General features: G+C 39.3%; 1 protein-coding gene across 2 annotated transcripts in view; it reads right to left on the bottom strand.

Annotated features, from left to right (window-relative positions):
- Positions 1-7,911: 7,911 nt before the first annotated feature.
- The window catches only part of LOC113678903 (dynein axonemal heavy chain 5), a 61,775-nt gene continuing 42,443 nt past the window's right edge, over positions 7,912-27,243 (bottom strand). For both annotated transcript variants that reach the window (XM_089214912.1, XM_027195820.2), the window contains exons 73-94: positions 26,320-26,682; positions 25,642-25,932; positions 24,757-24,924; positions 19,878-20,143; positions 18,981-19,110; positions 18,408-18,551; positions 17,992-18,042; positions 17,582-17,737; positions 16,913-17,095; positions 16,382-16,625; positions 15,507-15,812; positions 15,092-15,213; positions 14,510-14,701; positions 13,993-14,128; positions 13,455-13,594; positions 13,095-13,259; positions 12,367-12,561; positions 11,390-11,620; positions 10,685-10,873; positions 9,735-9,947; positions 9,167-9,295; positions 7,912-8,781 (exon numbers count right to left, since the gene is read on the bottom strand). In XM_089214912.1, coding sequence (XP_089071038.1) covers positions 8,347-8,781; positions 9,167-9,295; positions 9,735-9,947; positions 10,685-10,873; positions 11,390-11,620; positions 12,367-12,561; positions 13,095-13,259; positions 13,455-13,594; positions 13,993-14,128; positions 14,510-14,701; positions 15,092-15,213; positions 15,507-15,812; positions 16,382-16,625; positions 16,913-17,095; positions 17,582-17,737; positions 17,992-18,042; positions 18,408-18,551; positions 18,981-19,110; positions 19,878-20,143; positions 24,757-24,924; positions 25,642-25,932; positions 26,320-26,682 — 4,449 coding nt within the window. In that variant the 3' untranslated portion in view covers positions 7,912-8,346. The remainder of the gene's footprint in view (positions 8,782-9,166; positions 9,296-9,734; positions 9,948-10,684; positions 10,874-11,389; positions 11,621-12,366; positions 12,562-13,094; positions 13,260-13,454; positions 13,595-13,992; positions 14,129-14,509; positions 14,702-15,091; positions 15,214-15,506; positions 15,813-16,381; positions 16,626-16,912; positions 17,096-17,581; positions 17,738-17,991; positions 18,043-18,407; positions 18,552-18,980; positions 19,111-19,877; positions 20,144-24,756; positions 24,925-25,641; positions 25,933-26,319; positions 26,683-27,243) is intronic.

Here is a 27,243-nt window from a genome sequence, read left to right as displayed (position 1 = left end):
CTTAACTAACTGATAATCTTCTGTAATAAAAACAAAAAAGTAGAAAAACAAGCTCTCTGAAATATAATTTTGTACTGGAAATTGAATAAGGGTACTGATACATAACGGAAGTTGGAAAAGAATGAAATACATTTTTAAGTTAACTTATAGGCTCGCTGACTTCCTACTTCCACAGTTCGTTCATATTGGATATCACCCTTCCGTTGTCGTCTTCTTTGATTCTCTTCAATAGAATATCCATAAAATCCAACGGTTTGAAAATGTCGATTTCTAATAGGGCCATTTCCTCTTTGGACAGATTGTACCATCCTGGAGCCAACTTTTGGTGCTGAGGGAGGGTTCCACCACAGTAACTCGACAGATTCTCTCCAACTTCGTCTTCTTGAGCGTGAGTGTTGTGTGCGAATATTTCATTTTTTCGGTGTCGTTTTCCAGCCTTAAAAAATTCGAGCTTGCTTTCATCACGGTGAGCGTGTATTCCAGTAGCGCACAAGTCAGTCATCATATTCTCTTCTAAGCGATCGAACCCAGAGTCGTCTCTCAAGCTTGATATCACGTCGTAACGGTTAACTGTCAGAAATCATCAAAATGAGTGTGCGGCATCCAATTTATATCTACGAACACCGTTTGGAACCGTCTATCAATAAATACAAATGATTGTTACGTAACACTAGCGTTATGTTAACATGTTACGTAACTATAAAGGGGGCAAGTTTCTAACGAAACTGTGGGAGAGTGTAACAGGGTAATTTAGCATTATCAAATGATCTGATCATGTAAATTGGCCACCGTCAAGAGTTTAAAAGCTGAAGTTTCGAGCGTTAGCCCTTCATCTGAGCTCTTTCTTTTTTTTTGCGTTCGACCGAGTTTTTTCTTCCAAAGTACATTTAATGTTGCGTAACAACTACTTGTACTTTCTTGAACTGAATGTTACGCAACAACAACAAAAAGGTTCACGTGAGTCAGGGCTACCTGTGGTATTTAAAGTTGTCTGATTTTCTGACACGGAAGGTTCCAATAGCAGTTATACCACAGGTGCCCCAACCTCCATGAGAGCATGTGCCTCGTTGTTACGTAACAAAAATGCACACTTACCTGCTATCCAGTGACGTAGGGCGTCTACCTGTTGTTTTCACACCTTGTCACGTAAAGTTCTGGACGCTATTTTTTCCTTAAAAAAAATGAAACGTGAATGTTTGTGAATGTACTGTGAGGTTGATTTTCGTCCTTGGCAGTTTCTTGGCTTGCGTTTGGAAGCAGGAAATTTTCGTGCATAACTGAGTGGTTCAAACATGTACAGTCATAATGACGCACGATTTTTAATCGCCTTCTTAGGAAATGGCTGGCAGGTTAAAGTAACTAATTTGAAATTACGTCAGCTTTAGAAACTATCAACGATTGCCAATTTACCTCATCATCTAATCTGAAAGATGTTTGCCATGACAAGTCACGGAAAGAAATCAATTAGGGTAGGGTGGGTGCTGTTATGTTTTTCTGAATTTAGTTCTCTACTCATTTGAAGCCGGGCGCACTGGTCGAATTTTAGTTAATTTAGCAGGAAATCTGTCATCACTTCAGTGAGAAAACTGCGCCCGATGGTTTTGTATCTAACCAAAAGCAAAACAAATTTTGTTAGCCAAGTGCGCCTGGCCCTCACATCACCAAAAAGACAATGCAAAGTTAAGTGACTTATGATCCTCTCTTCGTCGGCGTTGCTAAAAGCCTCCGTTAACTCAACTCGTTAACACAAGAAACGGAGCGTTCCAAAAACGATGCGTTTTCAAAATACTCCATATTGAGGCCATTTTCGAAAGCCTCCGTTTTCATCGCCGTTTTATTTCACGTGCTACTGTGGATGATATGCAGACACACATAGAAAAGTAAACTCCTTCTTTCTCTTATTTCCCCTTTCCTTCCCTTACACACACTTTACACACTTTCTTTTTCTTTTTCTTACAAAATAATTTAGATCATGTTGACCCGCAGATAGCAAATTTGCTATTCGAGGCGGGTCAATCATCAACAAACATTATTTACAATATATAAAGAAAATTAAAAGCTAAATAGTTAGATATTGTTAAATTATAAAAAGAAGCATAACTGGCAAATACATCAATAGTTGTTCAATAAAGTATAGAAGCAAATAAATTAGTACTGAAAGCAATCGGATCAATCTGTTTTAATTATGCAGTCGTTAAGTTTAGAGGAGATCTTTTCAACATCAAGATAAGAATCTTCATTATCTAGTATCTGAAATAAAGACGTTTTAATTTGTTTATTAAAGGAATGTTTTGATAACGTTTTGAATTCTTTCGGTATCTTATTCCAAATTTTGACACCAACACGCGAGAAAGCCTTTTTTTGTAGGTTAAGTCTAGAGTACTTTGTACTAAAGAGCTGCGATTTGGATGATCGAGTACTGTAGGTATGAATATGAGATGTTCCCTTTGAACATCGTTCGCGTAGCCATATTCAGTGATGTTCTAACCAAAACCACAGAGACACTCCACACTTTAATTAACCAATCCTACAGTTTAGTGGAAGCTAACTCACGTCTAATTGGATCTGCTGGCAGTTTTTTTTAAACATATTTCTTTTTTTCCGTTCGTACTGGCCCGAGTTTTACTTAAAACGTGCCGAGAGAAGGAAAGGCTGCACTGTTACTTTGTCACAAACGACTAATAATGTGAACAGCTTTAGTCTTGCAAAAAGGATCTTGGCTTTAGGAAGCAGTGTTATAGTTTCCATGACGAAAATGATAGGCTTACTGGCAAAGCTATGGCCACTCATGAAAGGTTCCTTTATTGAGCAGAACCGTCTAGCTGGATGATCAGTGAATCCACTTCAGAAAGGGAGGAAAAATTTATTGCGACAGAACAGTCTTTCAAGTGCTATGTTGCACGTGATTCGATTATGAGAGAGGCCATCATTCACAGAACAAATTGAACTCAAGGATGCCAGTAACAGGAACAAGTCAGTTTTAAAACTCTGTAATGAACTTAGAGTTCATAACAAACAGTCTCAGCGAAGAAAAATTAAAGAAAACTCTTTCACCGCATTCCACCTCAGCTTTTCCAGCTAACTTACAAACAAAAACAAAAAGCATATAAGATTACTCACTTAACTTTATTGCCATTCACACTTCTTTTGAATAAATATAAATAAATCCACCCTTCCTTACATAGCATAATAAAAGCATCTAATGCGTACAACTGTTGTCGAACACACAAGGCTAGTTCATTACTTTTCACCCTTTTAGTATGTATCAAAAAATATAACTGATCTTTACATTGTAACACCAAAAATAGACAAAACAAACTTTTTCTCACTGAGCATACCAGAGCTTAAAAGGTAATCCAAAAATCAGTGAACTTAAATAAGCAGAAAAAACGTTTAAAACATGTGCCATTCTCTCTGGCTGAGCTTTACAAAGTTTTACCCCCCCTCCCCCCCCCTCCCCCAAGAGGAGCGCAGATAAATGTCACGCAACATTACTTGGTGTCACACAGCAAAGCAACACCTCGAAGAATCCAGTGATCAGGATGCTGTGAAGTCTTCAGGCTCAAGCAGAAAATGTAAGTCAAGTCAGTACGTCTGGGCTTCTTGTACACAGGACACTCATAAAATTTCAGTGCGTCTGTGTTATTTTTGGGGTCCTTAATCATGGCGGTAGTATCAACCGCATAAATGTGCACCACACGAAGGGCAGTAAACAAAACTTTAGGGGAAGGCTCCGTGAACCTGCAGTTTCCTCGATCCCACTCAGCGCCATCCAGGAACAGGCCATGCACGTAGACTCCTTCCGCTGGCGATGACGACATATCTTCTTTCATCATCTTAGTGACGTCATTGGCAAGTGCAACGTTATCGAGGTTACAGCTCTTTGCCAAAAAAAATATTCTTCCACAAGATTTTGCTTTGGAAAGCAAACCGAGACTCTTTTTTTTTTTTTTTTATCTCCAATAGCCTCTGAATAAAGATATTGTGCGCTCTCCGTTCATATTTCAAAGGCTTTTACATGGACCTAACAACGTAGTCTCCTTATTTGGTTGTTGCCTGTCTCAGCTTTGTTCCGTTTCGTTCGGAATACTTGATAACATGCAGGTTCATTACAAAGAAAAGACACGTGATGGAAACGTTTGGGCACGAGAGAATTACATGGAAATTTGACAAACAGTAGCATCTAGTTCCATGTGAAATTTTTTCAGCGGGACGGGATTGTGTCATAAAATATAGTTTGTTTACTGGAAAATGGCATTTCATCTGAGAAACTCTTGTCCATAAGGACAAAGCAACACGTAACTGTATCGGAAAAGAAACATGTAGTGTAACATGAAAACAAGATGTAATACAAGTAGAAAATTCCAGGAGCAAAGAGACGGATATAGACGCAGAAAGTAAATATGACTTGGTAATATTTTCAACCTTTGCCGAAAGAGCAATCACAAGGCAAAATAAAAATTATCGACGACATATCAATCACGCAAATGCTTTACGCAAAACAAGCCCTTCCTAAACAAACGCTCTAATAATAATTTCGTGTTAGGCCTTGAGCTGACGGTGGGTGTGTTGTAAGTAAAGGAGCAGTACACAAAACACTTTTACACCTCTAAGTGGTTGAAAAATACCCTAACCACCTTTCTATCCCCGACCAACCATGACGACGAAGTCCTCACGAAGGACATGAACTGGGTTGATGAGCTCACAATTCTTTGTTAATGCCATTCTTGCGGTGTGTCAATGTTGGATTGATTCCATTGCAGCATTTTACTGTTCCCTAGTTTCATGACATGATTGGCATGAGAGACGATACTCTGACGCTCTGATTGGTTCGGGCATACCCCAGTGCTGTGATCTGATAGGTGCGAGATACTTACCCTAATGCGCCAATCCAATTGGTGCGACATATCACTCAATACGCTAACATATCGTAATTAATTTTTTTAATGAAAAGAACATCTCAAAAAGTCTCATTACAATAACTATCGAGAGACAATAGACTAATTTAGTCAAATAATGGCATCCAATTTTGAGACTGTTGTTTCTTGAAATTGCGAGAGCGTCATTCCCTGAAACAGGGGGGAAAGCCAGGCTAATTAACGAAATAAAATAATTCGTTTCATTTTGAATCTAATAAAACAGAAATAAAATCTTAATCTCCTATCATGAGTCGAACAATGACCTCTGAACCTCGCGCTCCGATGCTAAACCTCAGTCAGTTGCAAGGAAGTTGGATAAAAGTGGTCTATCTGCCATGTTCATATCAGACAGGCGTTCTACATTTAATAAAGAATCGAATCTCTCGTTGACAAAAAGTAGAGCTTAACTAACTGATAATCTTCTGTAATAAAAACAAAAAAGTAGAAAAACAAGCTCTCTGAAATAAAATTTTGTACTGGAAATTGAATAAGGGTACTGTTACATAACAGAAGTTGGAAAAGAATCAAATACATTTTTAGGTTAACTTATAGGCTCGCTGACTTCCTACTTCCACAGTTCGTTCATATTGGATATCACCCTTCCGTTGTCGTTTTCTTTGATTCTCTTCAATAGAATATCCATAAAATCCAACGGTTTGAAAATGTCAATTTCTAAGAGGGCCATTTCCTCTTTGGACAGATTGTACCATCCTGGAGCCAACTTTTGGTGCTGAGGGAGGGTTCCACCACAGTAACTTGACAGATTCTCTCCAACTTCGTCTTCTTGAGCGTGAGTGTTGTGTGCGAATATTTCATTTTTTCGGTGTCGTTTTCCAGCCTTAAAAAATTCGGGCTTGCTTTCAACACGGTGAGCGTGTATTCCAGTAGCGCACAAGTCAGTCATCATATTCTCTTCTAAGCGATCGAACCCAGAGTCGTCTCTCAAGCTTGATATCACGTCGTAACGGTTAACTGTCAGAAATCATCAAAATGAGTGTGCGGCATCCAATTTATATCTGCGAACACCGTTTGGAACCGTCTATCAATAAATACAAATGATTGTTACGTAACATTAACTTTATGTTAACATGTTACGTAACTATAAAGGGGGCTAGTTTCTAACGAAACTGTAGGAGAGTGTAACAAGGTAATTTAGCATTATCAAATGATCTGATCATGTAAATTGGCCACCGTCAAGAGTTTAAAAGCTGAAGTTTCGAGCGTTAGCCCTTCATCTGAGCTCTTTCTTTTTTTTGCGTTCGACCGTCTTAAACGAGTTTGTTGTTCCAAAGTACATTTAATGTTGCGTAACAACTACTCGTACTTTCTTGAACTGAATGTTACGCAACAACAACAAAAAGGTTCACGTGAGTCAGGGCTACCTGTGGTATTTAAAGTTGTCTAATTTTCTGACACGGAAGGTTCCAATAGCAGTTATACCACAGGTGCCCCAACCTCCATGAGAGCATGTGCCTCGTTGTTACGTAACAAACATTCACACTTACCTGCTATCCAGTGACGTTGGGCGTCTACCTGTTGTTTTCACACCTTGTCACGTAAAGTTCTGGACGCTATTTTTTCCTTAAAAAAAATGAAACGTGAATGTTTGTGAATGTACTGTGAGGTTGATTTTCGTCCTTGGCAGTTTCTTGGCTTGCGTTTGGAAGCAGGAAATTTTCGTGCATAACTGAGTGGTTCAAACATGTACAGTCATTATGACGCACGATTTTTAATCGCCTTCTTAGGAAATGGCTGGCAGGTTAAAGTAACTAATTTGAAATTACGTCAGCTTTAGAAACTATCAACGATTGCTAATTTACCTCATCATCTAATCTAAAAAATGTCTGCCATGACAAGTCACGGAAAGAAATCAATTAGGGTAGGGTGGGTGCTGTTATGTTTTTCTGAATTCAGTTCTCTACTCATTTGAAGCCGGGCGCACTGGTCGAATTTTTGCTAATTTTGCCAGGAAATCTGTCATCACTTCAGTGAGAAAACTGCGCCCGGTAGTTTTGTATCTAACCAAAAGCAAAACAAATTTTGTTAGCCAAATGCGCCAGACCCTCACATCACCAAAAAGACAATGCAAGGTTAAGTGACTTATGATCCTCTCTTCGTCGTCGTTACTAAAAGCCTCCGTTAACTCAACTCGTTAACACAAGGAACGGAGCGTTCCAAAAACGATGCGTTTTCAAAATACTCCATATTGAGGCCATTTTCGAAAGCCTCCGTTTTCATCGCCGTTTTATTTCATGTGCTACTGTGGATGATATGCAGACACACACAGAAAAGTAAACTCCTTCTTTCTCTTATTTCCCCTTTCCTTCCCTTTGAACATCGTTCGCGTAGCCATATTCAGTGATGTTCTAACCAAAACCACAGAGACACTCCACACTTGAATTAACCAATCCTACAGTTTAGTGGAAGCTAACTCACGTCTAATTGGATCTGCTGGCAGTTTTTTTGGAATATATTTCTTTTTTCCGTTCATACTGGCCCGAGTTTTACTCAAAACGTGCCGAGGGAAGGAAAGGCTGCACTGTTACTTTGTCAAAAACGACTAATAATGTGAACAGCTTTAGTCTTGCAGAGAGGATCTTGGCTTTAGGAAGCAGTGTTGTAGTTTCCATGACGAAAATGATAGGCTCACTGGCAAAGCTATGGCCACTCATGAAAGGGTTCCTTTATTGAGCAGAACCGTCTAGCTGAATGATCAGTCAATCCACTTCAGAAAGGGAGGAAAAATTTATTGCGACAGAACAGTCTTTCAAGTGCTATGTTGCACGTGATTCGATTATGAGAGAGGCCATCATTCACAGAACAAATTGAACTCAAGGATGCCAGTAACAGGAACAAGTCAGTTTTAAAACTCTGTAATGAACTTAGAAGACATGACAAATAGCCTCAGCGAAAAAAAAAAATTAAAAAAACTCTTTCACCGCATTCCACTTCAGCTTTTCCAGCTAACTTACAAACAAAAACAAAAAGCATGTAAGATTACTCACTTAACTTTATTGCCATTCACACTTCTTTTGAATAAATATAAATAAATCCACTCTTCCTTACATAGAACAATAAAAGCATCTAATGCGTACAACTGTCGTAGAACGCACACGACTAATTCATTACTTTATCACACTTTGAGTATGTAGCAAAAAATATAACCGATCTCTACATTGTAACACCAAAAATAGACTTAAACAAACTTTTTCTCACTGACCATACCAAAACTTTAAAGGCAATCCAAACTTAACTTTAAAAAAACAATCCGAACTTAAAAAGGCAGAAACAACACTTAAAACATGTGCCATTCCCTCTGGTTGAGTTTTACAAAGTTTTACCCCCCCCCCCCCAAAAAAAAAAGCACGAACGGTGTGTAACGTAACGTCCAGGTTACGTTTAGGGCGCAGATAAATGTCACGCAACATTACTTGGTGTCACACAGCAAAGCAACACCTCGAAGAATCCAGTGATCAGGATGCTGTGAAGTCTTCAGGTTCAAGCAGAAAATGTAAGTCAAGTCAGTACGTCTGGGCTTCTTGTACACAGGACACTCATAAAATTTCAGTGCGTCTGGGTTATTTTTGAGGTCCTTAATCAAGGCGGCAGTATTAACCGCATAAATGTGCACCACAGGGAGGGCAGTAAACAAAACTTTAGGCGAAGGCTCCGTGAGCCTGCAGTTTCGTCGATCCCACCCAGCGCCATCCAGGAACAGGCCATGCACATAGACTCCTTCCGCTGGCGATGACAACACATCTTCTTTCATCATCTTAGTGACGTCATTGGCAAGTGCAACGTTATCGAGGGCCCAGCCTTTATGCGCACGCGTAATCTCTTGTCTCATTGCGGTCAGGAAACCCTAATTGTAAACAAAGCGAAGTGAATATTGGCTGTGAAAGAACAGTGTTGTTCATCATTAGAATCAATAGACAATCTAAATTTTCTCGTATTCTGAAATTTTCAATCTCTTTTAAACTTGGATTGGCAGCCATATAATCTCTAAAAATGATACACTGTGAAGTTCGTTTCAAGTATTCAAGTTCACGAGCATATGATCCTAAAGGAATTCCCCGAGCAAACACAAAGATAGAGTAAAACCATTCCCATGTTTACCACGTTTCTTAGTGTATCTTTAGAATCTTTCAAAGTCATTTTGAACAATTTTCCTGGAAGACTTTTATTCATGTGAACTCTTAGCGAGCAAGTAAGCCAACCAAACATCAAACAAACAGCTGGCTTCATACCTGAGGGTTGAAAAATCCCGTCATCCAAAACGCACTAGGTCTGCCTTCAAATAACCACGAATGGAACTGATTGTTGCGCTCGATCAGCTCAGTAAACCAAAATCCAAGAGTCGTCGAGTCCCACGAGATCTTCAATAAGGAAAGAAAGGCATTTCAACCCAACGTAACTTCTCCTTAAAACATCCGAATATATCGTGAAACAGGGGAGGAGAATGGAAAAACCCGTCTGTTACTCAGTTGATAATGTCTAAAACAAACCCAATTTAGGTAATAAGCCATTTTTGAGGCGTTTAATGCCTCTGCCTTAAGCGAGGGTGAGTGTAAAGGTTTACATGAGAAAAATGTCTTTTAATAAACAAATTAATTTTTCACATTAAAGGTTTTGCCCTCAGCCTCTTTCTGAAAGTGAGTGTTTTTGGAACTAAGGCTCCCAGACTTAAAAACTCCAAAAATTTTAAAAATAGATCAAATCGAAACAAGACAAACAAACATAAATACAAAACAAAACAACCAAACATCATCCATCGTCCAAATCAAACAAAACTGAAGAGGAAAAAGAAAAAAATACCTTTTTCCAAAGAGCAGGGACACGGGCATCATAGATGTTGTCCAAAGCATCCTTCAAGTTTTCACTCATAATGATCGTACCATCTATGGCCAGCTTAAGGTCAACAAGTGTGTTCCTCACAGCTGTTATGACCCTCTGCATTCTGTCAATCTCTTGACGGAGGAAAATGTTCATGGACGTCAAAGCACCCATTTTCTGCAGGCGTGCTTTAACCTGTAGTAATTTAATAGACAAATGTATTATTATTATTATTATTATTATTATTATTATTATTATTAATGAGGCATTTGAGAAAATTACATTCAGTCAGCAATCTGTACTCTTAGCTTGCATGATTTTGACTCACATACTCTCGAACATGATCAAAGAGTAACGTCTCCTTACACTTTCAGTGCATTGAAATTTGATGGACATTTATTTACTTTTCGTTTCAATTTGCCTTTAATGGAAAAAAAAATAAGACTTGTAAACTTGGCTTCCCTCGAAAGAAAACAAGCGAATAAATTTAAACAAAAGATATCACAATATTTGTAATATTTCCAAACTAAATTACAATGATTAAGACATGGAAGCATAATTTTGGTATGTAGTGCGCTAAGAGAAAGTTTTGAGACTAAATCTTAAAATTATACCTATTGATTAGAATATTTTAATGGCTAGGCTAGATTTAAGTGACTCCCTAGTTAAATTATCATCCAAGCCTATAAGAACTCTCACCGCCGTCGGTTGAGCCTGCGAGCAGACCCTCGTATTTGGGTTTCGCCTAATGGCATAGCCACCTATTACGTCATCCACAGCCGCTTATGGAAAAGTTATCAAAACCCCTGTTACCCCGTTTCACTGACTTGTACAATGGGTACAAAAGAAAAACAGAGTTTGATAAAATGATATAAAGCGGGTTTGCTGATCATGTTGAAAGTACGAGAGTGAAATCACACTACAAGTTTTACCTCAAAAGGAACATAATCCGGAGGCAACTTGTCCAACATTTCTGTAGCTTGACGCGCCACAAGTGATTCACGTGTCTCCCCAGACCCCCCAGAACTGTCCTTGGGCTGAATGTTCACAATGGTCTCCAAAACATCCGAGGTGGTCTTGGTTTGATATGTGATGTCAGCATTTGTGTGAAGACCGAACACCTACATGAAGAGGACTTCTAATGTTATTAAAGTATTCTAATGGAGTAATCAAGGCCGACAAAAATTTTCAAGCATTAGCAAGTTTTCTTCTTTGTTTACAATGACTAAGGCTGCTAAGAATTCAAACTGGTAATTCGGAAACTCTGGTTGGAAATCGCTGTGATTCGCGTCTCTCATTTATTTACGCTCGTTTTGCAAATAATGGACCACTTTTTAAAAACAAGAGGACTTGTTATGGGCGGGGGAGTCTTGTCTCTTATTCTCTCCAAATAAGGGGGCCTTGTATAGAAAATTTAAAAATCTTTTTTGGAACACTAAAATTTTTAAAATTTTCTTTCCATTAAACTGGTTTTAAATATTCTCTCTGAGTTGCCTGTTTGTTAGCGTGGTTAATTCATAGAGAATTCATACGTAAAAAGGCAACTACCATAAACATTAAATAACCAAACCTATTTGTTCCTATGGAAACCTTTGTGATGTATCGAAAAGCACTCTATTGCGGTAGACATCAATTACCTCTGGAGTGTCCGACAACGGCATCTCATCAATGTGAGCCTTAAAATCTGCAATCTGTGCGCAGCGAGGAATGTTGTAGCCTTGGTAGAACTTGAAGGTTTCTTTAAACATCTCCTGACTGAACCAAACACGAGCGTAGGTGTTCAGCAGACGTTTGTCAAAATCGTCTGTGACACGACCGCCATACTGAACTTCACCCAGCATGTAATGAACAGTCACCCACGAAACACCCTGGGGGAAGAGGGAAAGGAGAAAAACGGTTGGATTCAAGAGGTTGACACGCAGATTGACTGATACAGAAAAATAATGTTTAACTAAAATCAGCGAACAGTTGATGTTACTTATGGACTAAAATAGCCAATTGAAACTAATGAGATCTGCAACGAAGGAGATAAAAAAAAAAAGACAAAAAACATGTGAAAGAAACTAAACAATAAACAACTAAATATTTAATTTTCAGTTAGTAAAGATATACCCTTCGTTGTAATAGCATTGAGTGAGAGGTAGAAAAAAAAACTATTCTGAAAATCAAACAAGTAGATCTGTAATAAATGACATTTAACGAGAAAAGGACGAGAAATGAAGACGTCAAGTGGGAGTAAATTTGGAGGGCATGATTATTACTCAAAGAAATTGCCTGAACATTTTTTCGAATCTCTGGTGTTTCAATAAAAGCCCGTAACCATCGGTTTACCGCCGCCTAAAGGACCTCTCACTATCGTCTGTTGCACCGAATAGACTCTCGTGTTCAATGGTTTTCGCCTTGCGGGCAGATGCCTATTACACCATCGGCAGCCGCTTCAAATGAAAAAAAGTCATAAAAACCCCTGAGTCTAAAGGTAACATAGTTTGGGCCGAGGAGCTTACGACAATATTACCAATAGCTTTAAAATAAAGAGGGAGGAAAAAAAATATTGCTTTCAAGACAATGAAGAAAAAAAGAGTACACTGCAAATGATTGAAAACTATATTCTTACCGCCTTTGGATCAATATCATCAAGATGATTTTGAATGAACTGCACAGAGGCCGTCAAATCAGCAGAGTTGAACTCATACGGGATATTCCATCCTAATGGACCAAATTTGCGTCGCTCTTGAACAATGGTGTGCAGGAAGGCTGTTGCATACAGCATTGGTTTCCATTGTGGCATGTTAGTTACATCAAGTTGATCCTACGGTAGAGTAATGTTAGTAGATTTAGTAACGAAAAACTTATAACAAGTCTCGTTTCATGACGTGTATCAAAGAATTTGAGAGAGTTTTTCTGCCACGGAAAAATTGATGAAAATAGTTGATTATTAGAATAAAAGTCTCGCTTCGTCGTCGACATCTTAAGTGAAACAGCCGACTACTTGTAATCTTAAGGTTCATAAAAGCTAATTGACAAGACAGTCATTTAGACTTTTCAAAGTAGCAGTGCTCTCTCCATTTGAAATTTGCAAACTTGAATCAATTGATTTATTACTTTTTCTCACATCATTCCATTTCTTCCTTAATTTTGTGGATTAAAAGAGCAGAAACAAAGGTCATTGTTCGTATAATTTGTTTCGTCAGCGCACTTAAATTTCATAATCGCTACCGTTTCAAGCGTTTCAAGAATTTTTTTTATTAAATTCGCACCCTTTTCCTTTGTAATTTGAAAATTTATCATAGAGGCTAAGGCTTTAATATGCAATTTAGCAACCTGTTCAATTCCCTCTCAAACCTGTGTGATTCCAGCGTATGTTCTCTTCAGACCAGCCTTGATGCCTTGCGGTGGTTCATTAGTAAACTTTATAGAGGACTGGAGAAGAGTGATCGGGAATTTCGGATGAACTTCTGTCGTGATCCACAGACGGAACTTTTCGTTGACATTCTCTGTTGTGGTGATCTAAAAAACAAATAATCAAAATTTAATCCAAAATATGACAAAATATAATTTATCTCATTTCATGCTGAAAATTTAATTCCTTAAACAAGTCCTTGGTCAATAATGCCAACACTAAGAGACAACGGAAAATAAAAAAAAAATCAAGACCTTAAAACAAACCAATAGAAACACACATAAAAACGCGTCGAAACATACCGTCTCCAACAACTCATCCATGAAGTTGAGTCCCAAATGACAATTCTGCAATAGCACCCAGCCTCCCTCGTTCATAAACTGTGCCAATAGACGCCGTGCATGTACCTCTTGTCCCTGTCCCATGGAGATGGCCCGGCAGTCTGTGCGAGAAACAATCAAATTTTCACCGTTTAACTATCTTTGGCAGACGAACACTTCACTTATAAGTCCAAGAATTACAAAGCAATATCTTCTAAACAATCAATAACGAGGATTTCGTCTTTTCAACGGGGCGGTTGCGCTTTCGATACAATCCTGAGCTCAAAGATGATAGTGCTGTATTCTTTTTCTGGCTAAATTTGTCGAATTCGAATTTTCTAGAAGATTTGTCTCAAAATAAAGCTTTACAATCTAATTCGCTGGACAAAAAACAACACAACGCATTTAGGGAACGTTGCCTTAAGATCTACACGTAAACTTGGAGTAAATCTTTAAGCTAGCGATCATTCACAATCCTTAAAATGGATCATTTGGTGCGGAGGAACATTAATGTTTTTACCTAATCTCTGTTTCTTAGCCAAAGCCTCGATGGATGCTGTAGGATCAGAACCCATCGACAGGAAGCAAATCATTGGTGTCCTAATGTCACTCTCTTCCCACATGACTTCCAGGTTCAGAATAACTCCTTCAGCGTACTATGAGAACAAGAGAAGCATGTTTAACTCTGAGCACACCCAACACCTTTCTTGGAATTCTGGATAACACATGATATAAAATACCAAGTAATATGCTTAAAGGATATATCGTAGCTATGTCCCGTAAAAAAAACCCATGTCCCAGATAAAGCCTTACTGTGGAAATTTTTTTTCGAGGCCGTGAATACGTTTGGTATCGTTCACAATGTCCCACTTATTTTAAAACTACGAACAAATGACCATAGGTGGGACCATCTGCAAAAAAATTCCTGAGCAGCATGTTTCTTTGGAATCCAGAAACGAAGTTCAAAGTTTCTTTTGTGAGAATCATTTCCCCAGTGTGAAACACATAAAATGATAACTACTTAGCAAAGTATTCACCTCTTTCCCGATAGCATCAGTGATATAACGCCGAGCCTGGTTTATGGTACGATCTGGGCACCAGGCCCTTATAAGCAGAAGTTTCCTAAATGTGTCGAGAGAGCCCTGGTAGCCATCAGGTATTGGCGCATCTTCTGGTGCTTCAGAGTCAAACCAGGTCTTCCAGGCTTTACCAGACTCGTTATTCGCAACCTGTGGAGATACGTTCACATTTATGGTCCAGTTGTGAGTTCATCAAAGCCAGAGAAAAGAAAAAAAAAATGGAAGCGCATTTTCAAAGGGCTAGCCTCAATCTGAATTGAATATAATCATAGATTTCTACGAGAGTATACGTTATCTAACACTCTAACAATACCTTAATTTCAGGCTTTCAATTTGCCAACACGTTTCAGGGTATCTTACAAAATTTGTACAGTTTTCACCAACTTCTTGCTCTATGACGATGGTCACGAAGCAAAAATACAAGCTACATCAAAGTCGCAGAAGAGATCGCAAAACAATCAGCACAACAACAAAGGGAACACAACAACCACAATCACGACACCAACCATAACAAAAACATCAACTAACATAGGTACTGACCTGTCCCAGGAGCTGAGTAAACTGAGGTAGCTTACTGAGGGCCACAAGATTCAGCCAAGTCATGTCCAAGATCCACTTCTTTGGTTTGGGTTCCACAGCGTTCAGATCCAGTGCAGCACCACCTGCCGTACAAGAGAATCAAGTATTCAGATTGACGAACTGGCAAAGTGGAACATAAAAACCATTGAATTAAACCTTCAATGAATTCCGTGACTTTTAAAATTAGAAATTAACACACCCTCCCTTCGTTCCCATAGCCTGTTCAACTTTGTCAGCTTACATCTATTCATTTCAATTTAGCACAGTCGAAATACCGCTGTCGACTACCAACAAGGAAAAAACCAACCGGAGAATGAAAATGAAAATGGATGAACACTAATCAATCAGGGAGTACCATATAATTTAATCGTCATACCTTTGATAAGAACCTGAAACTCGTCGTGGCGAATCTTTCTCTCTTGCAAATCAATTTTCAGCGTGAGCAGCAAAGTGAAGAGGAACTTATGCTCTTCGTACAAACCACGCGTCGTGTAACGGAACACTTCAAATGTCAAGTACTCAATGATGTTCTGGATCCGCTTGGCGGGAATCGGAGACTTCTGAGAGCGTGCCATGGAAATGTCAAACAAGCCCAGGAACTGTCTGAGAGAAGTCTGGTACATAACGTTCACGTAGGACATCTCGACTATCAGGAAGTAAAGGATGCTACCTCGTGTGGCCACTAGGGAGAAGAAGGAGAGAAAACAGTTGTCGCCTATCATTTATCAAGGCAGGAGAAGGTGATATTCTTATTTTTGTAATTTTTTGTTGTTGTCGTGCTCTTTTATGGGACATGACAGAACTTGTCCCGCGACATTCAATGCCTGGTAGTTTTACTGACCAAATAAAACAGCAGAGAGAGGGCGTAACTAATCTGTACAGAAGCAGTATAATATGCAACATAGTGTTTACCTTATGAACACAGCACAACTGTTGAACAATTAGGAAGCCCAGATTATCATCTTGGGGCGATTATGGAATTCTACGGCTGCTCTAATTTGTTTCGATCATATTTTCCAATCAGCTACATATATATTAAAAAAATATAATTGTACTTTTCTCCATGTAGAGAAATACTTCTGAGGGTCTTGGTATCATGTTTTCCTGATTTTTTCTTCGGATAAACCGGCATTTCTTTCCCAAAAATTTTCTCTTTAGAAATTTCTCTTGTTCTTCGCCTACATTCCCCATTTACTTAACGAATGATCCGCTGGACTCGTTTATTGTTTATTGTTTCTTGTAGCCGCTCACCTGGCCTGTACTCTTCACGAGCAGTGTTGATCTTCACCTCTGTTTCCGCTGCAACCAGCAACTTTTCACTGACTTCCTCTGAAGTAGTTTTTGTCACACTTAGAACCTGGATCAGAGACTCGTCTTCCACGAGAGAGCCCTGGGTACTAGTGAGTCGGTAAAGTAGATTGTCTTCCAGATCCTTCATTTTTCGTTTGTTAGCGGTCACTTCTTCCATCAGCTTGGTACGTTCAGCTTCCAGTTCCTACATGAACAATAATGATTTATTGATTTATTTTGAAGACTCATCGCGATTTCTAAACGCCAAAACTTAGACCTATTGTTTTTTTTTTTAATCTGGGTAGCTAGTTAGGAAAAATACCTCAAAGACAACAAAAGAAGAAAATCTTTCTGCTTATTAAAATCGCCTTTTCTTTACTCCCTCTTCCCTACTCTTGCTCTTACAATTCAATATGGCGTTCGTTTCACGAGGATTTAAACCTGAATTTGAAGACAAATAATCCATTAATTCATGGCAGAGCGACACTTCACCTGCTTTTCTGTTAATATCACTCTACCGAGCAGCTGATCTTCCAGGCCACTCATGGTAACCGTGAAGTCGATGATGGAGGTCTTGGCACTAACTTCAGGAGTGTAGGAGGGGTTACCAAGCTTGGTAGTGACGTACAAACGGAAACCATCCATTACATCCACTTCTTTGTCTCCCACTTTGACCTGGAAAGTACAGAAGTACGTTGAGTAAGACACCCATACTAAAGAGAAAAAACTCAGCTGATCTAATCAAATCTTAAAAATTTCTAAATAGGAATTCTTCCCCAGATGATGACCACGCCTAGCTGATTTCGCCAATATCTCTCTAAATCAAAAAAAAAAATCAGTTCGAAAGTTCACAAACGCGAAACTTTTACAAGACGTAATAGTGACGATGTAACTGTTGAAGAGTTTTTCAGGCTGGTTTTTAGGATACCTCAAAAGGAATTGAGAGCTGTTAAAATTGTCCGGAAATTTGTCCGTTGGACTTACTTTTGTATTGCTCTATGGTGGTAAATGGTGCTTCATTTTTACGACATACCACAACAAAGGGAGCAAAGAGTAAGGCTATCTTGGAGTTGTGTATTTAGGTGAGAGTTTTTCAAACAATAAAGAAGAAAGATAACAGCAAGTTAGTGACAACTATCAAAACAATAGGCATTTCTTTACCTTAAACGTTTTGCCAGACTTGATAAAGTTTTTCTCCAGTACGTTATCGAGTGCCGGATCAAGTTCCTCGCCAACATCCTCTATGATCAGTGGTCTTCCCAAGGACAGCGAATCTTCCAAATGGGTACGGAAGTATTTGTGGTTAAGGGCAGTGGCCTAATGGAAGACAAACGAGAAATCAGAGAAAGAAAGGTTTCCACTGAAAAATAATTCTGAAATTTCTTTCGATGCTAGAGTCCACACTGGAGTCCAAGCTAGTCGTTTTTTCCGAGGAATAACAGTAACTTTTTAGGATTCCTCGTGGATGGAACATCATTTCCTCGTAGGTTACCACAGCAACTAAAGCCTGTGCCCTGTATCACTAAATTACAGAGAAGATAATGAACAAGGGCGAAATTTTATCAACTTGCCTGTAGTTCATTCGGTCCTTCTTTCTTCCTAATCCACGCCTTTCCTTGCCCCTGAATAACAGAAATACCATTAAATAGCGTTTTCAGGCTAAAGTTATTAGCCATGGCAGATAAGGACGCTAATCGTTTGTTACCGAAAGGGATCTCTCGTGTTCATTCAAGTAGAACAATATTTGAACACCTCAGAACACATATTTCGCCTTTGAACTGTTCAATCTTGAACAAAACATGAATTATGCACTCTTTCCTCCAAGTTTAGCCCATCAAGTTTCCCGAACGTGTGCAACACCACAGCAATATACGTATTCCAAATGACATTACTAATGGCCACTAATGGTAAGGGCAGGTAACACGAACTGTAGATGTCAAGAAAATATTTCGTCCTTCATCCCGGGTTATTATCATTCGTATCTCACCTGGGGGTCAATAAGGAGTGGATAGCGAGCTGCCTTGGTGACTATTATACCATTCTGGACTGACAACTCATCACTGGGTAATCCTTGGAGGGCCCATTCGCCAATGGTAGCAGCATCCGTGAGCATGTTCACAAGATTCAAATCCTGCATAGGGAAAAGAAAAACTATATAATCAATTCTGTTCTTATTCGTTTTTCGTAATTCTATTTATCCTTCCTTCCAAAGAGTCACCTTAAAGCTCAGTCTAAAAAGCAACACAACGGTCTGACAAGGGCGATGGCTTCAATCTTAAAGAAATATAAAAAGCTACTATACTGAAAAATAAAAAAAAAAACCAAACACGAAAAAATCAAAACAGAGTAGTTACACCTCGAAGCACCCCTATTACTATTACAACAGAGCCGTTTCCTTGAAGATTTTTCCAAAAGTTTACATGTACACAAATTGAGTAAATCAACTGATTTACGTGAATTAAGGACACCTTTTACGATGTTTGCTTAGGGAAAATCACCAAAATCATTCTGCTGACTGTTTGTTAAAATACACCAACTAACTCATGAAGTAAACTATTACCTCTGAGAAAGGAATCTTCTTTTTTCTCATTTCTTTCTTCCAGTTGTCCAACAACAGAGTTCTGAAAGCCTGGTTAAACGGACCAGAATATGACAAAAATCCGGTGGCCAGCAGCACATCTCCTACCAACCTGAGATAGAACACCAGAGTGTAAGAAGAGAGTTACGATAGCCGTAAATTGTCCCGGTTTCTGAAACACGCATTTTTCGGGATGTTTCATTTGTTGTATGTTTTTAAATGTTGTCCATTCCAAGTACCTTACTCCACACTCCACCATATTCCTTTTGTTGTTGGTTGTTAAAATAGTCCAACACCATACAACATATACTCCGCACCGCGCCTGCCCTACCACCTCCAACAATTTTGGAAACTTTTCCTTCTCGCAAGAGGGAGGGGGAGGGGGAGGGGGAAAAGATTTTTAAACCTTTAGGTCTGATCACTGAAGCAAAGATTAGCCGTTGTTCAACAATACTGCGCCCTAAACAATCCCCAATTTAGCTGAATATTTTATCTGAACATTTATTCTTGTGAACAGTGTCAGGAGGGCCGAAAGCTAACAGTGGAGGGACATAAATCAACCCTCTTATAGAGAAACCCTGAGGCCTACTGACTGCGTAAAATCGTGGTTTAGGTTAGACTTCATATAAATAAACGGTCCTTAGTGTCTTCATCGCGTGAAAGGCGTGGAACATTATTTCAATTGATTTCCCTCCACGGAAATGGTCTTTTTGATAATTAATTAAAACGTGACCTCATATCGTCAATCCTTACGAAAAAATTAACTAACCAACTGAGGAAACTGTAAAACATCGGGAAAAAGCGAGTCTGAAATACGATACTTTCAAAAGGCAACGTAACTTAACAACAACCAAACAAAAAAATACAGTGGAAACACACCTTTGAATCTGCTGGTCGAATTTCTTGCTCTGTTCAGTCCATCTTACTTTTTCGCCTCCCAAACCATCGATCAGTGCCGTTGCATTGGCCATCTTCCTCCTGCAAGCCTCTGCATCTTCTACCAGAGTCTGTTTATCACGCATAGCCTGATCGTACTTGGCCTGCACCAGATCCAGTTCGCGCTGTTTCTCATCCAGCTGCGCCTGCGCTTCATTCAACTCCGCTGTCGCTTTCTGCAAGCGCGCTTCTTGGATGATTAGATTCGCCTACAGATTTCACGCACAAAGCGTACAATTAATTTCATAGTGCTTTCGTCTGTTTAACAAAGCACTCGAGGGACATAAGAATGAAAAATGCGAAGAAAAAAAAAACAAGCTATCTGCACGGTGTGAGTTAAATCAGAACAAAATAAGGTTGAGTAGGAAAGTGGGATTTAATTGTAGAATTTATTTTACCTTCTTATTATGTATTTTTAAATTCAATTCTTTTATTGGCACGTGGAAAAACATTCTTTAAAACGAAACATTAACCGCGCCTAGTGCAATTTACACCCGGTAGCCGAGCAAAAAAAAATTCATAGTTCGCTGATGTTAAGAACAAGAGATGAAATCTTTATGGCGATGGGTGCCAGTTTTCAAGATTGACCTCTCACATTTGAAATCTGACAGCAAGCATTTTGTGTCACATAATCTCACCTCCTTTTTAACTCGTGAATTGCGCGCATGCGCAAGAGCGAGTTATAGGTACGATGTGGGGAATAGCATTCGCTCGCTCGCTCGATTGGTCGATTCCTGTAAACTTTTTTTAGATTTTAGGCTTTTGAGTACATTTGATAGTTTTTGGCGAGCAATAAACAGACGAAATGGCGACCTTTGTTGCTAAGAATAGTGGTGGGGTGAAAAAGAAGCCAATGATAATCTTAAAAGAGTTTTTTTTTCGTTTTAGTTTCAACAAGCGGCGCCAGCGACTGGCAAGCATTCAAGGATTCACACTGAAATAACAACAACCTTCGGTTTTCATAAAATTGTAATTTACAATCCTTGAACTTGAAAACAATCCGAAGATTCATTGAAAATATCACTTACTGCGAAGCGCTCGGAGTTTACAGATGTTCAAAAGCTTTTTCTGTTATAGCGTGAGATTGAGGACAAAATTGATCATTACGTTTCGTCGCATGTGTTTTTCCTGTGTGAAGCAACAAAAGATGCCGGCGACTGACTAAATAACAAGTTAACACGAAAATCAAATAACACTTAGACAAACAATTTTAGCTACCGATTTTCAGTGAATTTTTAAAGAACAAATTTCTTGTAAGTTTCAAGACAATTTGAAGATTCAACATATATACAACGTACTAAAATGCGAAAATTACACACCACAAAATTGATAAATAGGCCTGAAATGAAATTCTATCTTGTTATTGATTATACGTTGCCTAGCACGTGACGTAAATCTACCCAGGCGGAGATCTAAAATGACGGAAAGCACACTCCGACATCCGTCAGAAGGAGGTCATCTCGGGTAGATTTCCGATTACGAAATCCGAGCTCGCCCGATGTTGTCTTCGTGATGAAGGCCCTATTTAGCATATTAGACCCGCAAAACAGAGTAGAAACGAACACGTGCTTCGTTTTCGCTCATGACTTCGTATTAGCCTTAAGATATTTGCATTTTTTTTCCGTTGCTTACCTATATTACAGACACCAATAAATTTTTGCGATGCCTCCTTTTCACGGATGGCCGATTACAACTACAACATAGTAACACCTCCACGAAATCTATCAAAAGGAGGATGTTACAACACCAGAGGTCATCTCGGGTAGATATCTTATGACGAAATCCGAGCTCGCCCGATGTTTTCATGAAGGCCCTATTTCGCATTTTAGAGCCGCAAATTAGAGTAGAAAGGAACACTTACTTCGTTTTCGCTCATGACTTTGTATTAGCGTTAAGATATTTGCATTTTTTTCCGTTGCTAACCTATATGACAGATTCCACAAAATACATTTGACGCCTACTTTTCACGGATGGCCGATCACAACTACAACGTAATGACATCTTCACGAAATCTGTCAAAAGGAGATTTTAAAACACCGGAAATTTTCTGGATTTCTGATGAAATAAATTTAACGCAGTTACGATATATTGTTATTTCTAATATGGTAATTGATAAAAAAAATTGTACATTACCTCGATTGGACGGAGATTAAGTTTGAATATAATAAAGCAGGCGATATTACTTTTGTCGACAAGGATAATCCGTGATTTGTCTCACCTATTATATTTTCTCTATCTGCGTTGTGCCATGATCATCATTGAAAATATTCTACGATAATATTTTTTACAATATTTAGATGAGGATTTTCAATTCTAAACGCAAGAGCGTACTTAGGGAAAGATCTATAAGAAACAGTTTCTCATGAATACATTTGAAAAATTCTTTTAGCTGACTTCTACATAGATAAAAAATTACTACACATATATATTTCACTTCGACGATTATCTTAATAAACAATTAATGGGAAGTTCTGAGAATCAGTTTTTAATACTACATGTTAAATTAATGGTTATTTTTCTCTTCCTGCTTAAGGGCTCTTTCGCAGTTTGGACAACGCCAGTTTGCACTTGAATCTTCCAAAATAATTGTTGAAATGCATTTCCTGTGAAAAAACTCCTTGCAGCTACAAAATTTCACACAACGAGAAGGAGACTTCGAGTCTGACTCTTCCCTCGGCATTCTACACTCGCACATTACCGAGACCTCTTGAACAAAAAGTGGCCTCCTGTCTCGACACTCGGGTACTTTAGAGAGGGGAAAGAGGTCGAATGATCCACTCTCCAGGCTCTTTAAAAGATGTTGTCTTATCAGCTTCCTGTCAAATGTCAGATTAGAAGGATTGAGGCCATGTAGTAGCGAAACCAGAAAAGCAATAGCATAAACTCCACAGTCATCGGAATTGTTCTGGTGTTGCACATTTGGTACAATGACCTTAAAACTGGTTCCTTCGTCGTATATAATTGATGCAATCTGTTTCTGCACGAGGGCTGCAATTCTTCCCGAAAACAGGCTGTCGTACAGATAAACTACAGAAGGAGTGTAGCATCCTACAGTAGATACCAACACCCAATGATGGCTGCCAGTATTCAGGATTTATGAAAATTGGCCTTTTTGAACAGAAAAATTAAAAATAGGCCCCAAAGTTGTATTTTCCAATCCTCTTGCGTGAGGGAACTGTTCCCTCAGAACAGACTGAGTGGTCGGTGAGCCAGTCTCCAGTTGAAGTGGTGCTAATGTCCTGTTCCGAGAGATGGAATTTACCGGCCTTTGAGGCGCTTCTGTGAGAGGTCTTTACAAATTCTACTTCACCATCTTTTTTATTTTGCTGGGCCAGGTTTGTGTTCGTTGTCGCGTTTACTGTAAGGATGATGCATGTGTTTGCAGTGCTGGTCGTGCTCGAGGTTGTGTTAATGGAGGAGATGGTGTTTGCGTTTGCGGTGTTGGTGATGCATGTGGTCGTGTTTGGTGTTTAAGGGGTGCTTGCCTTTACAGTTTGATTGGCGTTTGAATTTTTTTATGGGTTTATGTTTATTTGAGCCTCAGCGCTTGAGTTGGCATTCTTGATGTGTGCGAGTTTCGGCTGTTTGGCAGGCTGGCGTTCTATATCGTTTAAGCTGACGTTATACCCCCTTTTCATGTTGTTTCCTCTTTCCCCTACACGTCCAGTGAAAGGATTTTTCTTCTGAGATACTGGCAGCCTTTTATAGTCTACTTTCTTTTTTTTCATCCTGCGCGAATTCTTTTTCATAGTAGACTTCAGGAGAGACCTCACCTTTCAGACAACTTTCTCTCAAACAATGAACTCACTTCTTGACAAGTTAATTTACGTGCCATCATAGAATTGGAAATTTTGTTCAGAAAGCGAAATTATCGATTGGAATACGGCCGAACGCTGAATACGAATTGAGTGAGCAAACAGATACTTTGATATCTCGCATGATGACAAATTTCCCGCCTTTGCTAGTTTGGACCATTCAATTGTCTGGGAGTCAATCGACCGTATCATTTATCTTTCCTCTCCATTTCCGGTGTTTTAAAATCCTCCTTTTGACAGATTTCGTGGAGGTGTTACTATGTTGTAGTTGTAATCGGTCATCCGTGAAAAGGAGGCATCGCAAAAATTTTGTGGAGTCTGTAATGAAGGTAAGCAACAAAAAAAAAAGCACTATCTTACGCCTAATACGAAGTCATGAGCGAAAACGAAGCACGTGTAGGGCCTTCATCACGAAGACAACATCGGGCGAGCTCGGATTTCGTAATCGGAAATCTACCCGAGATGACCTCCTTCTGACGGATGTCGGAGTGTGCTTTCCTAAAATGACGGTGGCAGGCTTGGCTTAGTTATATCACTCAAAACTCGTTCCCGTTTGTCTCATTTGATAAAGAGGGAATCGTTAATGTTTTCATTAAGACAGTATTGCCTTGACTTTCTAATATTTACAACGAAAGACAGTAAATTTCACTTTTCACCCACATTTACTTCCAACCTTTTCTTTTGAACCAGAAACAAAAATGATAGACGTTTAAAACACATTACATCATCCACCTTGTTAAATGTAATAGCATGATCATTTCAATTGTAATGCCTTCTTGTCCCAACGTTACTTTGTTTCTTTGCTACATTAGCGAACACTGAACTACTGCTCGTACTCTAGATGACAATCAACCACAAAATTCCCTAAACCAGATAACATTAAACATAATTTCAAAAATCATGTGTCAATTCACGAGTTTGCTCACAGAGCACTTTGATTTTACTAGCCATAGCATATATCAAAGAGAGCTAGCTACTTTAACTTAACAACGGGATGTTAGCATCACCTTTAGAGGAAGGACTTCTTTGTTAATGGTATAGAAGAAAGCCATTGCTTTAGTCCAAGAGGCAAGCCCTGCAACATCACCGCAAACTTTCTTGGCCACTTCAATGGTGTAATCCTCCATTTCAAGATAAGGCATCAACAGCTCAACTGTTTCTTCATTGATGGAATCCTTAGAATGAAAAAGAAACTCGGGTGCAAAACGGAACGAAAGTGAATGTAGTTATTAGAGTTAGGAAAGGAAACCGTGGAGAGCCGGCAAACTTCAAAGAGAGAGCAAATCAGCGAGCTCTGAAGTTGAAAATTTCTCTCAAAAGATATCCACCATTTACAAGGTAGACATTTTAGAAGGAAGAGGATTTGGAGGAGCAAGTGAGTCGAATATTTACAAATTCCATGTCGCCTTCCTGCCCTTTTTGCGTTAAAAATCACGGATAAATAAAAATGGGGTTACAAAAAATCATGTATACAATGTTGCTTAGAATTCCTGGGCTTGCTTACAAATATTTCACGCGAATGTTTTCTAGACCAATCACAGTGTTTTCGAGTTGCCTTTGACATTGAATTGAAAATTGCACCATAACTATCAACTAGAGTAGTTAATCTTGAATAAAGGGGTTAAGCTTCCAAAGAAACTGTGGCGCTACGTCGGTGGGAGATTATAACAAGGTAATTTGGTATTATCACCTGAGTTGATGACGTAAATTGGCCACCGTAAAAAGTTTCAAGCTGACGTTTCGAGCGTTAACCCTTCGTCAGAGCGAATGACGAAGGGCTAACGCTCGAAACGTCAGCTTTGGAACTCTTTACGGTGGCCAATTTACGTTATCAACTCAGGTGATGATACAAAATTACCTTAATTCATTATGGCCCTGATTACAAACTCTACCTTAGGGAAAGTTAGCAAAGTGTTCAGGAAACCTCCACCACTCATCAACTTCAATGATTCTCCCCAAGACGGCTTAAGGCAAGCCTTCTCTGGATCTGCCGTCACTGGGTCAATTTTTCTGTTAAACAACAGTAGCACACAGTCCATAATGCGCATAATCAGATGAGGTGGCTTGGCCAGTTTTCTGACGGTGGAGATGTGAGCGGGCTTAATGGTCTGCAAGGCAGCTTCAGCTTCCTCCAAGGCTGGTTTAGCAGCCTCGAGCTTCCCCTCTGCAACCGCTTTATCTCCCTGTTGGGAGAAAGAGAGGATGTCTGATGATGAACGGGGTAATAGTAGAAATATCACGAATAACTAAGACATGATTCGTTGCTATAATGGCCTGAAATATCGTAACCTGCCTAAACTACGAGCATTCCCCCCTTTCGGAGAAATTCGTTGCGCGAGTTAAAAAAATAATTACGTCAGCGCTGCACGGGAAACTCAAGCGCTTCACTCCCTGAGTTCCACACGGCGCGCACTGACGTTTTTTATTTGCGCGACAGATTTCTCCAAAAGCAGAGACTGCATGCTCGTACAGTCTTTGACCTGCCATACGCTGTTAAGTGCCCTGAAGAGTGAAATGATGCAAAATCTAGCGAAACCCCTCAATAGCATCACAGAGCGATTTCAACTCACCGCGATTTCATCTACGATAGCCTGAGCCTTGTCTTTCACCTTCTGCACCTGTGACTTCACTTTTTCTGCAGCTGTGGCGCTGACAGTCACCTCTTGAAGAACAACGTCCGCTTTTTTTGAAGCTACAGCCAGCTCCTTCTCCTTTACAACCAGCTCCTCCGAAAGCTTCGCCACTGATTCGCTAGCTTCAACAAGTTTTGCCAATCCCGTGTTCATGCGTTGCGCAAGAAGACCAATCGCCTCGTATTGTGAGCTATAAATGTCTTTGTAGCCGCCCAAGAAAGACAAATATGACTTGGGAGTCACATGAGTCTGCCGACGGAATCGCTCAAAGTACTGAACGCACATCTCGGCTACGTTGTCCTGGTTTTAACAGAGGAAAAAAAACCAATTGGAAACTATAATTCCTACAACATAAAAAAGCACATCTTGCACTGGTCAAATTAATGTAAATCCATTGAATATACCACAAGAAAAATGTGATGTAAACAAGTTCTGAAGTAAAGATTTTGGATATATGAAAATTCACATATTTGCACCGCGGTGGAAAGATGAAATTAAGAGATCCTCGCAGCTAAGAACACTACTGAAAAGAGTAGTTGTAAATAGGACCTGAAAAAAAAAAAAATTCAGGTCCGTACGGGATTTGAACCCATGACCTCTGCGATACCGGTGCAGCGCTCTACCAATTGAGCTAACAAGCCAACTGGGAGCTGGTCAATGAATTGGGTCCAAATAAACATCCAAGTGAATGAAGATTTTAGATATATGAAAATTCACATATTTGCACTGCGGTGGAAAGATAAAATTAAGAGATCCTCGCAGCTAAGAACACTACTGAAACGAGTAGTTGTAAATAGGATTCATTGACCAGCTCCCAGTTGGCTTGTTAGCTCAATTGGTAGAGCGCTGCACCGGTATCGC

This window comes from Pocillopora damicornis, chromosome 8 (assembly GCF_964200805.1).
Source record: "Pocillopora damicornis chromosome 8, jaPocDami1.2, whole genome shotgun sequence".
NCBI classification, from domain to species: Eukaryota; Metazoa; Cnidaria; class Anthozoa; order Scleractinia; family Pocilloporidae; genus Pocillopora; species Pocillopora damicornis.
The sequence above is the reverse complement of the archived record's forward strand: the minus strand, read 5'-3'. Positions and strand labels throughout refer to the sequence as shown.